The sequence below is a fragment of the Somniosus microcephalus genome, chromosome 19 (assembly GCF_052327205.1).
Source record: "Somniosus microcephalus isolate GS21.2 chromosome 19, FLI_Smic_1.0, whole genome shotgun sequence".
NCBI classification, from domain to species: Eukaryota; Metazoa; Chordata; class Chondrichthyes; order Squaliformes; family Somniosidae; genus Somniosus; species Somniosus microcephalus.
The window spans coordinates 35,254,956-35,271,812 of NC_141005.1; the positions used below are offsets into that span (position 1 = coordinate 35,254,956).

The window sequence follows — 16,857 nt, forward strand, 5'->3', positions numbered from 1 at the left end:
GATTCCCACTGACTTCAATTTTACTAGAGTTCCTTGATGCCACACTCGGTCAAATGCTGCATTGATGTCAAGGGCAGTCACTCTCCCCTCACCTCTGGAATTCAGCTTTTTTGTCCATGTTTGGACTAAGGCTGTAATGAGGTCTGGAGCCGAGTGCTCCTGGCGGAACCCAAACTGAGCATCAGTGAGCAGGTATTTGGTGAGTAAGTGCCGCTTGATAGCACCTTCGATGACACCTTCCATCACTTTGCTGATGATTGAGAGTAGACTGATGGGGCAGTAATTGGCCAGATTGGATTTGTCCTGCTTTTTGTGGACAGGACATACCTGGGCAATTTTCCACATTGTTGGAGATGCCAGTGTTGTAGCTGTACTGGAACAGCTTGGCTAGAGGCGCGGCTAGTTCTGGAGCACAAGTCTTCAGCACAATAGCCGGGATGTTGTTGGGACCCATAGCCTTTGCTGTATCCAGTGCACTCAATCGTTTCTTGATATCACATGGAGTGAATCGAATTGGCTGAAGACTGGCTTCTGTGATACGTAGTAGGGACCTCAGGAGGAGGCCGAGATGGATCATCCCTTTCAGGTGAATTGAGGTTAAAAGGCGGAAATAATTGGACTAGGACACACAGTCATAATTCAGACACCATTTTATACATTCTGTCTAATCCTTCCAGTAAGGTCCAGTGTTAGTTGCTGAATGTCCATTGTTATAAAATTGATTATTAATTATTGTCCTGGATCTGAAAATCCTGCTGTCTACATGTCAAAACATCCAGATCCAGATGCTGACACGTCATTATTCGGAGAAAGCTGAGTGTAATGTATTATCATGTGGTTTGTCACATGGTTTAGTATGAGCATGCTCAGTTCGCTCCGGCCTAGTAAACAAGCACATGGACTAGCAGCTCATCCTGTCTCAGTCCTTCATTTGTTCTACCCACATATATTACGCTGAGGAACTCATTAATTTTGTAGCTCAACACTCTACACTTTAAACAATCAATTTGGCTGATAACAAGCAAGCTACACAGAAGGATCTTACACAAATCAATGGCACATGTTGCAAGCAGACTACTGGTAGCTTATGACTGGCTCACTATGAGTAATCGCTCACTGGGGATGATATAATTCAATGCAATGAGCATATTGAAATCAAAATATAATTTTCTTATAGAAAATAGTCACATGAGCAGAATCTCAACATATCGTGCCAACCAAACACACCGTTAATTTAAGTGGCTCCGAACTAGATGTTACAGCCTTCAATATCCAGGATCGAGCTCATGATCTCCTTTTTGGGAACAGGTGACGCTGCCCCATCCCCCATCCCCACCCCCACTTTGTTTCTGAAGGAATACTTTCTTTAAAAATTTGTCCATTATCTTTTAGGAGGTTTAGTTATTTGATTAAAACATTTTTCAGTGCGTCTATCTTGAAGGAAGGAAGTGATGTAGTATATCTGGACGTTAAAATGGGTACTGGGTGTTGTATAGTTAAGCAGAGACCATGCTGCCTTTGTGTAACTTGTAAGCATCAAGGGCTGTTCCTGCAAATAAACAACAGGTGTCATTTTCAACTTTGCCACCTGGACGTTAAGCTGGAGAGTGAATCGTCAGCCCGCCAAAGAGCCTGCCCATCACAGAGCTTGCCCGTCACAGAGCCTGCCCGCCACAGAGCCAGCCCGTCACAGAGCCTGCCCGACACAGAGCCTGCCCGACACAGAGCACGCCCGTCACAGAGCACGCCCGTCACAGAGCACGCCCGTCACAGAGCACGCCCGTCACAGAGCACGCCCGTCACAGAGCACGCCCGCCACAGAGCCTGCCTGACTGAAATCAGTGGAACAAATATCGGGCGGGTTCTATAAAGGGCAGCCGATCCCCTCCACCCAGGTTACCACCCAGGCATCAAAATTGAAAATGACTCCCAATGTGTTTATATAAAGATAAAATGACACTGACTGCTGTGCCTACCTGATTGTGTGAGAGAGTGCCTGTTGTACCAGTTCACTTAAAGAAAAATAATTAACAGAATCCAGAAATACAGCAGTGTCCATCAGAACTAGCCAGATTTGCTGCAGAAAACCAAAGTACCTTTTCCCCCTGTGGTAAGTGTGGAGTCGTGTCTACTAACTGCCTCACCACCTTTGTTCTGGGACAGGTTGGCTTTGGGTTGTCCTTTCATAAGTACACAAATAGCGGGCTAGCCTTCTTCAGACTCATTGTTCTGCCTACATCAAAGCAGAAACCGCCACGTACATCAGTGCAGTGACATGCGATTCCATCTGGCCCAGAAATTCGGGTCCCAGCGTGTGAGTACGCACGGGGTACTCACGCATGGACCCGATGGAAGTGCCAGTTTCTTGCATGCACTGCGCATGTGCGGGAAACCGGCACTTCCGTTCCTCTGAACGAAGGGGTTCAGAGGTCGAACGCGTGCGCGCAGGAGTCTGCGCGTGCGCTTTGAACTTACGTTTTTTTTTTTTTAAACAGGTTTTTCCGTGAGGGTAAGTCTTTAGATTTTAGAAATGTAAAAACCAGGCGTAAGGCCTGCATTTTAAAAGGTAAGTGGTCAATTAATTAAAATTAAAACATTTTTTCCACAGGTTTATTATTTTTAAATACTTTAAAGCAAGGTAAGTTTATTTTTAGCCCTTTTTTTTATAAAATTATTTTTTTCAAAAATGTAAATTATTGTTTAAAATAGTTATTTAATGTAATTTATAGTTTATTTAAAAAGTGTGATTTAAAAAAAAATTATTTGAAGGTTTACTGTTATTTTGGGGCCCGTATATTCCTAAGTTTAGACAGGTCTTCCTGTCAATCTTATGAATGGGCTTTTCCCTCCTCTGATTGGCTGCCCATGGCTCACATGATCCCAGGGGACGCATCGCACTAACTACGCCCCTGGGACACGCAAGCACAGCGCGCCGGGAGTTGGAGCAGGCCCCGGAGCGGAATTCCACGGGAGCCCAGAGCTCAACTGCTGGCGCGCAAGGTAAGTGCAGGTCGGGGGCTTACACCCGCGGGAAGCCCCCGACCCAAATTTCTGGGCCGAGGGTCATACATGAATGATGGGGCAGTGATCTTCTGAGCCTATCTGAACTCAGAAACCACCTCGGGAGGAAACCTGGCAGAAGGCGAAGGAAACTGCTGCTTTGCACTTGCAATTAAGAAGACACAAATGGGGAAGGACCCAAACCTACTGACATAAGATCAGTGCAAAGGCATCTAGTACTGATGATGGAAGAACACAAATGAAATTGAATAGCAAAGCAATGCTACCTAAGATAAAATAAGTGGGTGTGTACAGTGATGGAATGACATAGCACATGTTCCAATGTATTTGGAAACAGACAGTGGTATCACCCGTCCTCTGCAGAGTTGTTGATACAAGTCTTGACCCATGGTTATGGGAAACAAAATAACAAGAACTGAGACTTATCCTAAATTCAATTTTTTCATTTATTTTACTTAATGGCTCCGAATTACCTTGAGGATTCTGCAGGACCCTTGCCATAATTCTAGTGGGAGTCTGCTTGAACCTACTGGAAGTTAAGCCAGGTCCCTGTCAAATCCAGGAGTTCTTGGTCTGCCTTGTAATGCACAAAACTCCACCCACCTCTTAGAAGACTAATGACACCAAGGGGCCGGAGCCAGGGGCAAGGATTCCCTATACCAGGAATTCCCACTTCCTTGGCTCAGAAAGGACTCGGCTGGTATGCCAAGAGAGATGATGCATATCAGTCTCCAGGGGGGTGCAAGTGAGCCCCAGTGAGGGGGGAGGCAGATAAGGGAAGTAGCCTGGACCCCTGAAGAGGAGGTATGGCTTTTTAAATATAAATTGTATTGGGTCTCTAATATAGGGGTCTGGGAGGGTAGAGGGGGTCTGGGCAACCCCTCCCCTCGATAGTGGGCAGGGGTAGGCACTGGAGAGGCACCAGTACTGGCATGAGTGACCTGTTGCAATGTGGTGCCCACCTGCTGACCCCACAAACTCCAGCAGGGTCAGTGCTGGCGAGCACCGGAAAGCATAATTCTGGCTTAACTATTGGGATCGCAGTGCGTGGATTTATGGGCCCAATATATACAACAATATCAGCCCCTTCCCCTTTTTAATAAATCGTTTGTAACATCCTTCAACGAACGACGTTTATCTCAGGAAGTGAAATGTAAATTAATTGTCAGTTACTGTATTTTACCTTAAATAAATATTAATTTATTATTCATGTACATGGTGCCTGTCGATCACGTAGCTGTCTCTATATGTAAAAAAAGCAGCATTGTACGTATAAACTCAGAACATTTTGTTCAACACGAACAGCTTAAAAATTATTGTTAGCAAAGACTTCAAATGACATTCCTCTGGAGGTACTAGCCCATTTATTTTAAATGGATTAATGGCCCAGTTAAATCAGTTGGGGAATGTGCAAAATAAAAAAATTTCAAACAAATCTATAATCATGCTCAACAGTAGCTTTGTTCAATTGTTTGATATCCCTGTATGCACTTAGCTTTTATATAACATTCTATAACTTCCTGACTTATGACTGAACCATTGGAAAAGCCAAACAATTCATTGAAATGGAAATGAATGGCTCTTTTTAATTAAAAAAAAACCCTGGGCAGACAGTTAGCAAACACACTATTACGAGGCTGCTGTTACTATGCTGTTACAGATATTAAAAACACTGCACTTTAGGTGAAGCCCATCTCATTTCTTTCTTTGAACAAGGCACCCAATCAATATCTATAAAGATTGAAGCATTATGTTATTGCCATGCATGCAAAATGTACTTGGGAAGAATTCAATCTCACTGCCATTATGAATGAGAGGAAATTACCTCCTATAAAACAACCTTAAATTATCAACTGTTGTAATAATTGTTTACGCCTTCGCATTGACAAGATCTATTTTATTCCTAGTTTCTTCGTTTCGCTGTTTCAAGTTGAAGTGCGGTTATAAAACCTTGTGTGTTCTGCTTCACTGCAGTGATTTCTGTATAATTAAACAGCAATAAACTATGATGCATTAACTAAATTTGTACTGCTCAGTTCAGATCGGTAACTCACTGCATGTGAGAACCATTGTCCTACCATTCCATGGGGCCCCACATCACTGCTCCAATGCTGCACGACTCTGCTGCCCCCTCTGTGCCAGAAATCAGATTTAACTTGTCAAATGTATGAAGGAATGAATAGTCTAGCTCCGTGTGTCAAATTAATACATTGGAAAAGGATTATTCATTCAATAGTTTCTGGCTCTCTTCATGAAAAATAATAGGACAGCGCCAATAGGACTGGCGTTGAACTGCTATTACTTGTTTTTGAAGAAGTTTCGGGTTCTGGTTAAAAGTAGTTTACTTGAAGTCTTAAGGGATTTTTTGATATGGTTGTGGGATTTTCTATATTGTGGTGTTACTTAGTGTTAAAACTTTGATTTTAAATCACTGGTGCATAGTTGGAAGGAGAGTGACTTTAAACCAGCAACAAGTTCTGCCCTCACCCCCTCAGAAAAGTTTTCTTTTAAATGAAACTAACGATCCCAAATATTAAGACATGAACTACAATATCAATAATAAAGATGATTGGTGTGTAAACTCTTTAGAGATCTAGGATAAACAAAAAGGTTGTTGGATAAATCTACTACCAGAATGGGAGGGTGTTCAGGCAGCAATGAGGCTAAGATCGGAGTCCGAATACAGAGGCTGCGCATTTGAATTGAGCTGATTCAACTTGGAAAAAAGTAGGAATTCGGCCCAATTGAAACCAGTTAAGATTGATATAACCCAGTCTGTTTCAAAACCAAAAAAGGCAGCCATGAATCTGAAGTCCAAAAAAAAGCTGAGTGAATGTGTAGACCTGCACACCACCCTTTTCCTTCAAAGGTATATTTTTAAGACACCTGCAGGCATATGAAGCTCCAAATGTATGAATCATGTATCCTTATTATTATTACAACTATTCTCTCTTACCTGCCAATCCGGAGTCTTGGCATATGACAGGGTTTCGCTGCTAAGCCAGAAATAGCGTTTTTTGAAGGTGAAACGAGTGACAAGGTTGACGCCCTCTGCTTTCCGTTTGTGCAAGTAACCTTCTTTAATGGTCACCGAAGGGTGGAACACTACTCGTTGCTGAAGTTCAGTAACTAGGGAAAGAAAAGTTACACAACGTGATCTGTGGTGCCTTTTATGCACTTTCAATTCTCCAGAGCCTGGAAAGAATTCTTAATGTAAGGCAATAATTCCATTGTGCCACTCCTTGGCGTTCTGGGAATGTCTCGCAATATTGCACATTCCCAGACTGTGATTTTCCATCTAGTGTGGATATTTCCAATGAGCGCCAAAGAACTGGAATAGTTACTCCAAGAATGGTTGTTCCCATAACATGGAAATACAGAAATCTGTGAACTGGTTCAAGATTCAGTCAGACTTTCTAAACTAATTTAGATTTTAGGAATCCTTTGAACACTGTCAATGGGATTATGCAAGGTATATAAGCACTGGGATTCAGATTTGTTCAAGTGTCTTCTGTATTGTTCTAACTTGGGTCTCTTTCAATTTTCCCAAATGGCATTTTTCACAGGTTCTTCTGATGGACATTTGCTGAATCCCATCACACTCCACATAAAGCCAAAGGCAATCAGCCTCTTCCTCCAAGTTTTTGAAGTGTTGGGACTGGATTTTGATTGAGAAGGCGGGTAGGAGGCGGGACTACAACTTTCGGGGTTGTAGTCCTGCCTCCATCGAGTTCTAGCCAACCCACGCGATTTTGACTTGATTGACCTTGTTGAGCCCACCCAGCAGGCCAATTAATGGCCACAGATTGACATTTCATCTGTCGAAAGCTTTTGACAGATGAAATATCAGCATTTCACAGCTGTTTGAAGCTGTCAAACACTGACAATCTGTACTCCAGGTTAATTCCTTCCTCTCAGGCTGATTTAGAGATGTCTCCAGAACAGAAAGCTGAATGCTGCGACTTTCGACAGCTCGCAGCCATTCTGCTTTCTGTGCCGGTGAGATGAGGGACTCCCAAGACCTGAAGGAAGGAAGGCTGTAAAGGTAAGTAAATGTAAGTAAAACTTCTTTAATCACTTTACACACTCCAAACACACTTACCTCTGAACTCATGCACCCATCACTCACCTGAACACCGGACATCTCGACCCCTTCAACCCGACGGTCCGCCTCGCTAACTTGACGTGATTTGGAGCCGTCGGGAATCCCACACTTCAGCAATAAAAATAGGGATTAGGCTACAAACTGCCTGTTAATTGGCACTAATCCCCTTCCCGCCTCGGGGAGGCGGCTCCCAGCACAGGTCGGGTATCCGACTCCTTTGAAACTGGCATGGAGGCGGGTTGGGGGTGGGATGGATTCGTGCCCCCCGATTTCGAGATTTTAATCCCCCACACACCTCCAATCCCACCTCCACGGCCCAATGAAAATCCTGCCCTTGGTCTTCAGAATTTGAAATGATTGCACAGCAACATGGAAGAAGAATGGGCTTATTGTAGGTAATTTTAAAGACTGCTAAATTCCACATTCGTAATGGGTGACTCGGTGAGATAATTGCTGATGCACTGAACAAAAAGCAAAAAAAAAACTGCCAATGCTGGAAATCTGAAACAAAAATAGAAAATGCTGGAAACACTCAGCAGGTCAGGCAGCATCTGTGGAGAGAACGGACAAGATAATGTTTTGGGTGTCGACCCTTCATTAAAACTGAAGGATATCACAGGTCAACAGCATTTTAAAAAGGTCCGAATAAAGGGAAGAGGCAGGAAAAAAAAAACACACGAGAAAAGAAATAGAATGACCTGCAAAGTGCTCAAGTGGAAGATAGGAGATGGTTGAATGGCAGAAGTGATATTAGCATGAGACATTAGGAGGCATAATGAGAAATCAAAGAAGTTAAAGACATTTACGAGACACCAAGAATGTGTGAAGGCTGGGTTATTGAATATATTTAAGGTGGAGGTAGACAGATTTTTGAATGGTAAGGGGGTCAAGGGTTATGGGGAGCGGGCACGGAAGTGGAGTTGAGGCCAAGATCAGATCAGCCATGATCTCATTGAATGGCGGAGCAGGCTCGAGGGGCCAAATGACCTACTCCTGCTCCTACGTCTTATGTTCTTATGTGAATACCTGTGGAGGTGGGGGATTAGGTGGATAGAAAAGGAAGTGGGAAAAACTGCCAAAGTAGCTCAGGAGCCTCGGAACCACAAGTGCGGAAACAAAAGCGAAATACTGCGGATGCTGGAAATCTGAAATGAAAAGAAAATGCTGGAAAACACTCAGCAGGTTAGGCAGCAGCTGTGAAGAGAGAAACATTTAGTTCGATGACCTTTCATCAGAACTGGAATATGTTAGTGATTAACAGTTTTTGAGCAAGTAAAACTCACACTTACCACGTCTCACTCATCTGGAGTCAAATTCACTCAAATTCATTCATTTAGGTTCAAAAATGGAAACTGCCTCGGTGTGTTTAAATAAGGTTTGCCCTCTGATTCCAAATCTCACTACTAATATTTCCTGGATGTTTATAGAAACATAGAAAAATAGGAGCAGGAGTCGGCCATTTGTCCCTTCGAGCCTGCTCCACCATTCAATATGATCATGGCTGATCCTCTATCTCAATACCATATTCCCGCTCTCTCCCCATACCCCTTGATACCTTTTGTGTCCAGAAATCTATCTATCTCCTTCTTAAATATATTCAGTGATTTGGCCTCCACAGCCTTCTGTGGTAGAGAATTCCACAGGTTCACCACCCTCTGAGTGAAGAAATTTCTCCTCATCTCAGTCCTAAGTGTCCTACCCCTTATCCTGAGACTGTGACCCCTCGTTCTTGACCCCCCAGTCGGGGGAAACATCCTCCCTGCATCCAATCTGTCTAGCCTTGTCAGAATGTTATATGTTTCAATGAGATCCACTTTCATTCTTCTAAACTCTGGTGAATACAGGCCTAGTCGACCCAATCTCTCCTCATACAACTGTCCTGCCATCCCAGGAATCAGTCTGGTGAACCTTCGCTGCACTCCCTCTATGGTAAGGAGACCAAAACTGCACACAGTACTCCAGGTGTGGTCTCACCAATGCCTTGTATAACTGTAGTAAGACATCCTTGCTCCTGTACTCAAATCCTCTTGCAATGAAGGCCAACATACCAATTTGCCTTCCTAACTGCTTGCTGCACCTGTATGTTTGCTTTCAGTGACTGGTGTACAAGGACACCCAGGTCCCTCTGTACATCAGCATTTCCCAATCTATCACCATTTAAATAATACACTGCCTTTCTGTTTTTCCTACCGAAGTGGATAACTTCACATTTATCCACGTTATACCCACTCACTCAACTTGTCTAAATCGCCTTGAAGCCTCTTTGCAACCTCCTCACAACTCACAATCCCACCTAGTTTCGTGTCGTCAGCAAACTTGGAAATATTACATTTGGTTGCCTCATCCAAATCATTGATATATATTATGATGAATAGCTGGGGCCCAAGCACTGATCCCTGCGGTACCCCATTAGTCACCGCCTGCCGCCCGGATGAAAATTTAAAATATCAAATGTACAATAAAGTAAAACTACAGCATTAAGACCAAAGGTTTCATCTGCTAATCTTTAAAAGTGACAAAGCAGTTAATTTGTTATCTGTCCATAACTGATCTACTATACTCTATGGGTAGCCTGGGATGTCCTGAGGTTGTGAAAGGAGTTATACCTTCAGCTGCTTCATCAATGACCTTCCCTCCATCATAAGGTCAGAAGTGACTGCACAGTGTTCAGTTCCATTCGCAACTCCTCAGATAATGAAACAACTCATGCCCGCATACAGCAAGGCCTGGACGACATTCAGGCTTGGGCTGATAAGTGGCAGGTAACATTTGCGCCACACAAATGCCAGGCAATGACCATCTCAAACAAGCGAGAGTCTAACCACCTCTCCTTGACATTCAATGGCATTACCATCGCCGAATCCCCCACCATCAAAACCTGGGGGTCACCATTGACCAGAAACTTAACTGGATCAGCCACATAAATACTGTGGCTACAAGAGCAAGTGAGAGCCTGAGTATTCTGCGGCGAGTGTCTCACCTCCTGACTCCCCAAAGCAAGTCAGGAATGTGATGGAATACTTGCCTGGATGAGTGCAGCTCCAACAACACTCAAGGAACTGGACACCATAAAGGACAAAGCAGCCCGCTTGATTGGCACCCCTTCCACCACCTTAAACATTCACTCCCTCCACCGTGGCTGCAGTGAGTACCATCTGAGATGCACTGCAGCAACTTGCCAAGGCTTCTTCAGCAGCAACTCCCAAACCCACAACCTCTACCACCTAGAAGGACAAGGGCAGCAGGTGCATGGGAACACCATCACCTGCCAGGTGCATGGGAACACCATCACCTGCAAGTTCCCCTCCAAGTTATACACCATCCTGACTTGGAAGTATATCGCCGTTCCTTCATCGTCGCTGGGTCAAAATCCTGGAACTCCCTACCTAACAGCACTGTGGGAGTACCTTCACCACACGGACTGCAGCGGTTCAAGAAGGCAGCTCACCACCACCTCATCAAGGGTAATTAGGGATGGGCAATAAATGCTGGCCTTGCCAGCGACACCCATATCCCAGGAATGAATTAAAAAAATATAAATGCAGGTTCTTTCTCTACTACACAGCGTATCAAGAGTAAAATTTAGTTACAGAATTATATCTCTAGTATAAATCCATAAATGATCCCCCAAAAGTGTACATGTGCACACATACACACATATATATATGCACATACATATATACACACGCACATACATACACACACACACACTCTTCATCTTCTGGAACAATCACTGTAGATTAGCTGCTACTTGCTGAAGCTGCCAATGAGCTTCTTAACGTGCACATTTGTTAGCAGCAGTCGTACAAAAGATGTGAAAACTTTGCCCATTTACCAGCAGAGGGAGTAGGGCTACATGAGTACAAAATTCCACATACACTTCAGATGAAAGAAATGTTAATGTTTCATGCAGCACGTAGGGTTCAGGGACAACTTTACCAACAAAACAAATTGCTTGTACAGCGATACAGAAAGATATGGAATGTGCTGCCACAAAGGCAAATATTGCAAAAACACAGGTGTGTTTAGTATCAACCTCCTCAATTATTTACTCAGCACTACCTTTCCAAAGATAATGTAGCATGATAGGATAGCGTCAAAGCACCCTGACTGAAGCATATGTCAGTGGCATATAAAAAAGATTCTCTATTGTTTAATCAACTCCCCAAACAAAATTAAGTTTATATAACAAAATCAAGTTTAAACATTGAATGTTATACTAAATAGAACGTGGAAACACAAACCTGAAATTGAAAGATATTATGTTATGAATAATTATTCAAATATTGTTCAGTGGAAACGAGAAAACACACTGGCGGCGATTTTCATGTCGCGCTCAAAAATAGGCGCAAAGTCGGCGGAGCAACTGCTGTGCCTGACGATGGTGCCAGTGTGAAGCCCGAGCCATTCAGAGGCCTTGGCCTCAATAACATGCCGGGTACCAAGCTGCAGCTCGCCGGTTCTGGGATGGCGGGAAATCAGCTGGCTCCCATATTGGGCTAGAATGGGCCGGCAGCAGGCTGGAGATTTTTTTATGAGGGCCCAGGAGGAGCACTCTTGGGGCCCACCAATCACAAAAAATGGAGATTCCTGGGCTGTTTTGGAGCAGCCTCCGGTGGTCCCTTTAAGGACTGCTGGTTAAGCTGTTCAATGTCTGGTACAACTCGGGCGGAGCGTGCACAGCCCACACGGCACCCACTTACATCTGAAAATTGCAACTGAGGTCCTACAACCGGTGTAGGACCCTGGTTTGCATATGTAAGCAGGCTCAGGTTTCATGTGGATTGGCTGCTTGTACATTTACAGGCCCTCTTGAAAATGGCATCATGCCAGCCTTAGACATCAATGGGGCTGTCAGTGAGCCCCCTCCCTGATTTTCAATTGCTGGCCACCTAATTTTCAGGCAAGAAACGGTGACCGGCAGTTGAAAATTGCCCCACTGTCTTCTCACCTGTGGGACTTTGGACAAAGTCTTCTCTCCCTACTGGCTATAAGGGTCCTATGAGAAATTAGGTTGGTCAGTACCGACAAAGTTCCTAGTGAGCACTGTTGTTGAAGCATTTATCAAAAGGAACTTAGATAGTTACTTGAAAAAGGGTACAGTGAGCAGGAATGTTGAATTAAACTAGGTGGCTCATGTGAATGGACTTAGTGTGGTGAATAGCATTGTTACACTGGTATGGTGGGGAATGTTGTCTGAGGTTGGGGAAAGGGACATTGTTGTAGTTTTTTTTATTCATTCATGAGATGTGGGTGTTGCTGGCAAGGCCAGTATTTATTGCCCATCCCTAGTTGCCCTCGAGAAGGTGGTGGTGAGCTGCCTTCTTGAACTGCTGCAGTCCGTGTGGTGATGGTACTCCCACAGTATTGTTAGGTAGGGAGTTCCAGGATTTTGACCCAGCGACGATGAAGGATTGGCAATATACTTCCAAGCCAGGATGGTGTGTAACTTGGAGGGGAACTTGGAGGTGGTGGTGTTCCCATGCGCCTACTGCCCTTGTCCTTCTAGGTGGTAGAGGTCACGGGTTTGGGAGGTGCTGCCGAAGAAACCTTGGCAAGTTGCTGCAGTGCATCTTGTAGATGGTACACACTGCAGCCACAGTACGCCGGTGGTGGAGGGAGTGAATGTTTAAGGTGGTCGATGTAGTGCCAATCAAGCAGGCTGCTTTGTCCTGGATGGTGTCGAGCTTCTTGAGTGTTGTTGGAGCTGCACTCATCCAGGCAAGTGAAGAATATGCCATCACACTCCTTACTTGTGCCTTGTAGATGTTGGAAAGGCTTTGGGGAGTCAGGATGTGAGACACTCACCGCAGAATACCCAGCCTCTGACCTGCTTTTGTTGCCACAGTATTTATGTGGCTGGTGCAGTTAAATTTGTGGTCAATGGTGACCCCCAGGATGTTAATGGTGGGGGATTCTGCGATGAATGTTGAATGTAGTAGTACAGAGGAAGGTTACTTTGCATCTGGCCATCCAATACCTGATCTGGGAGTGCTTGATGCTGACAGTGGATGATGTCTAAATTGGAAGCACATTCAATTCTCCAACACTGATGGCCCTTACCTTACTTTGATGAACACAAAAGTCAACAACATTTGACAGTCAGGATGAAGGCTGGCTCCCATTAGTCACATCCTTCCTGCCAAGCCCATAGCAGTTTTTGAGTGTTATTCCCTGCTCAAAATCCGGGAATATCTGAAGTAAGACAACTTTCCTACATTACAAAAGTGATGACACTTCAAAAGAAAAAATACTTCATTGACGTGCTTTGAGGTGTCCTGAGGTTGTGAAAGGCGCTCTATCAATACAAATTTATTCTTTTTCTTTGCTTCTTTCTTTCTAGCTTTTCTTCAAAAAGTTGTGGTAAGCAATGAGGCAAAGACTGCTAGAAGCTAAAGGAAAATTATTTTAGCAGCTCAACTACTGAATGGTGCTGATGCATCCTGGTACAGTGTATATGCTCAGACTGCACAATCTGAATTCACCTAATGTCTCAGCGCTGAGTAAAATTAACAAATCTAAATTCAAGCTTTTGGGACAGATTCAAGTAAGGAATTTAATGATAGCATCAAAAGACAACTCAATGGATTTAGTCATGTCATTGTAAAATATGTGCACTATTGCTATTTGCTTATAAAACACCATCAGACATCCCGTCAAGAAAAATCCACAAGTATTATAAATAATTTACAGAAATAGAACAGCACCTAAATTCATCAGTTTGTGCTCTGGAATTCCTGACTCCCAGTCTACCCTATACAAACATTATAGTTAAGAGTATAATAGGTGGTAACATGGTAACATCACCACTGCACCATCAGCATGTTCTGGGTTTGTTTTAAGCAGCACCAAACCCCCTATATAGCCATTAGGAATGGCGAGGCAATAGCAAAACAGCACACGGAAGTATAGCCAAAAACTAAATACAGTTTACCAAATATAGGTACATAAAACACATGGGCCAAGATTTTCCTTACCTCAGCGGGTCCGGTGCGGGCGATGTTGGTGGCTTTTCGCGGCCCTGCTGCTGGCTCCATCCCACTCTGGAAAATGAATTTCCGTTGACAGGACTTGTTAAGCCCGCCCAGCGCGTTTCCCAGCCCAATTAGAGGAAGCGGGTCTGCTGACGTCATTCATGACACATCATCAGCCGATTTCCTTAAAGGGACCGTGGCCACATTTCTTTTGACGTTTGTGCTGTCAGTGTTCTACAGAAATGAAGTGCTGCAAACACTGACAATCACTGCACAGAGGTGCAGGGCTCTATCTGCACTGTGGGGTTTCTGTGTGTCTGTGTGACTCTCTCCATACTCTTGTGGAGGGAGTCACAGCACACAGCGAGGTCCTCTTCCCTTCCGATGGGCGGAAGAGACCTCCCCAGGAGACCAAAACAGCCTGGTTGCATATTACACAGGAGGGCACAAGCAGGGATGTGGTCAGGAGAACCTGGGTGCAGTGGCACAAATCTTTCAATGATCTCATTAGATCACAAAACGTTAATACAAAGCCACACTCACTTCATCCTGCTGTGCTTCTCATCACATCCCCGTCACTCTGCCTTCCCTACCCTACTCCTGTATATCTTTACTCACACCAACTTACCTTGCACCTCCACCCCTCCCTCTCTCTCTATCTACATTATCACATCCCATCTCACTAGCCACCTCTCACACTCACCCTCAACCTCATGCCATCATATCAACTAACAAAACACAAGGGTAGCCACTTGAGTGTTTTATCCAATGTTCATGTAAAGTTTCCGTTAATGTACTGTCAAACATTGAAACCTTTATTTTTCAACACATTCTGTTCTTGGACAGATTTGTGTACAACTTTGGAAGTGGCTTAGTGAATTGCAGTGAATGGTGAGACATAACGGTACCCCCGCAATGGTGGCGAGTGTGAAAGGAATGGCTTGGGCATTGTAGGGATGCTTTATGGTGTTGGTGTGGGGTGGTGCCAACCTGGCGCATCATGTGGCAGCCAGGGTGTACACCGTCAAGTGAAGTAAATTAGGCCATGGTGGAGTTTGGTGTTGTTGTTGGTGCTGCTGGTGTTGGGGCTCATCGTGGTGGGATTCTGAGGACCAAGGTGAGACAGTATAAAGGGCACCCATGTTGATGGAATAGATGGCAGGTGCAGTAGAGATGGCAGAAGCATTCTGTCAATGGTGAAAGAGTTCTTCCAATGAGGTGAGAGTGGATGGCAAGTGGGAAGTGGAAAGCCTGCAGAATCTGTGCTGGAAATAGACTGAGAAACAGCTTGCGGCTGAGGAAAGTGAATATCTGTCAGGTGGGAGCTTTTACTGTACATGTGAAGTTGTCAAGTAATCAGCTGGAGCAATGGCCACTGAACTCATGCCTCAGGTTCACAGACGTGGTCCTCGAGCAGTGTGGACCCTGTCGGCGAGTAGTTAAAAGGTAATTATTAAGGGTCTGTCAACAACCTAATAATTGGTTTAATTGGGTCGCCCGCCACTGCGGGTTGGGTCGGATTTGAGATCACAGATCACAGATGCCCCATTGGGAAAGGTGCGTTGCGGCGGGGTCCTGACCCGTTATCAAAAAAATCAAATTTCTCACACGACCCGCCACCGATCCCGCCCGCTGACCCCCCGCCGCCGCCCCCCCCCCCCATCCCTGGAAAATTTCCCCATGAATATAATTTACTGTTTCAAATGTTTACATTGTAATTAAAATAAAGACAGCTCAGAGAGGTAACACTCTTCATACAATGTTTCTAATTGTCGTGACAGTCCATCAAATGAGCTTGTTTTCTGCCCTTTCATGGGGAAAACACATGAAACTTTCAGGTATGCAAAGAAAATCCACCAGACTAAAGTAGAGAGTGGACTTCCCCCACAATCTTATTTGAGCTTAATTAATCTCTGTATATCTGTCTGGCCGTTGCCCCACCCACATAATGGTTAGAACTGCCTGCAATCCTTAAATTTGCGTTACATTTTTGAGGTAGTATTTTTGCAACTAAAAATGCTACAAAGCTAAAATGTTTCATTTATATAAATATTGTTCTGCATTTTTTATTGAAATCTCAAGCTCCTTCAGCTGGGTGTGTCCCCTCAACAGACTTTCCAGCTACAATGAATGGAACCACACGACTGACAGATACAAATCGAGATTCAAGTATGGCGAGTCGGGTTCTGCTATTTTTCCTTTCTCCTTCAGATGGAATCCTCACTATAGTTTGTCTCCAGCTGACAATTTGGCTGAGAACAGCATTCATGCCGACCACTTTCATTTATGCTGATGGTGAACCACAGCAGATTGTGGAACAATTTCAAGGAGCCTGAAATCAGCTATTTCACTGCCACCAGCACGAACAGGGGCTGAAAATGCCTATGTAACAGCGGATGGTTGGCATGTATAATGAGTGGAGTTTCAAACGTTCTCAGTCTGCCCATACAAGGTTCACTCCACTGAATGAGGCTCTAGGGGGTGACATGCACCATGGACTGTAGCGCCAAATGGAAAAGAAAAGATAATCAGGCGGAGTGTAAAACAGGCCGCTTTCACCCCCTATGTGTTTGTGTCCTCATCGTTTCCCTCTTTTCCCAAGTTCTATACTAGATGTAGGGCAGGAACAGGACTGGTGATGAGATTATGGCTTGCGGTGTGATGTTTCATCACCGATGATGAAATTCATTGAAAGTCTTTAAAGGTTTCAGACTATGAGATGTAGGAGTAAATAGAGCAAATATCCATAGACTTCCC

At 44.3% G+C, this 16,857-nt stretch overlaps 1 protein-coding gene across 2 annotated transcripts in view; it reads right to left on the bottom strand.

The window, feature by feature from the left end:
* The window catches only part of rasal1a (RAS protein activator like 1a (GAP1 like)), a 301,463-nt gene that overhangs the window by 33,635 nt on the left and 250,971 nt on the right, over positions 1 to 16,857 (bottom strand). For both annotated transcript variants that reach the window (XM_085961524.1, XM_085961525.1), the window contains exon 17: positions 5,978 to 6,150. In XM_085961524.1, the coding sequence (XP_085817650.1) occupies positions 5,978 to 6,150 (173 nt within the window). The remainder of the gene's footprint in view (positions 1 to 5,977; positions 6,151 to 16,857) is intronic.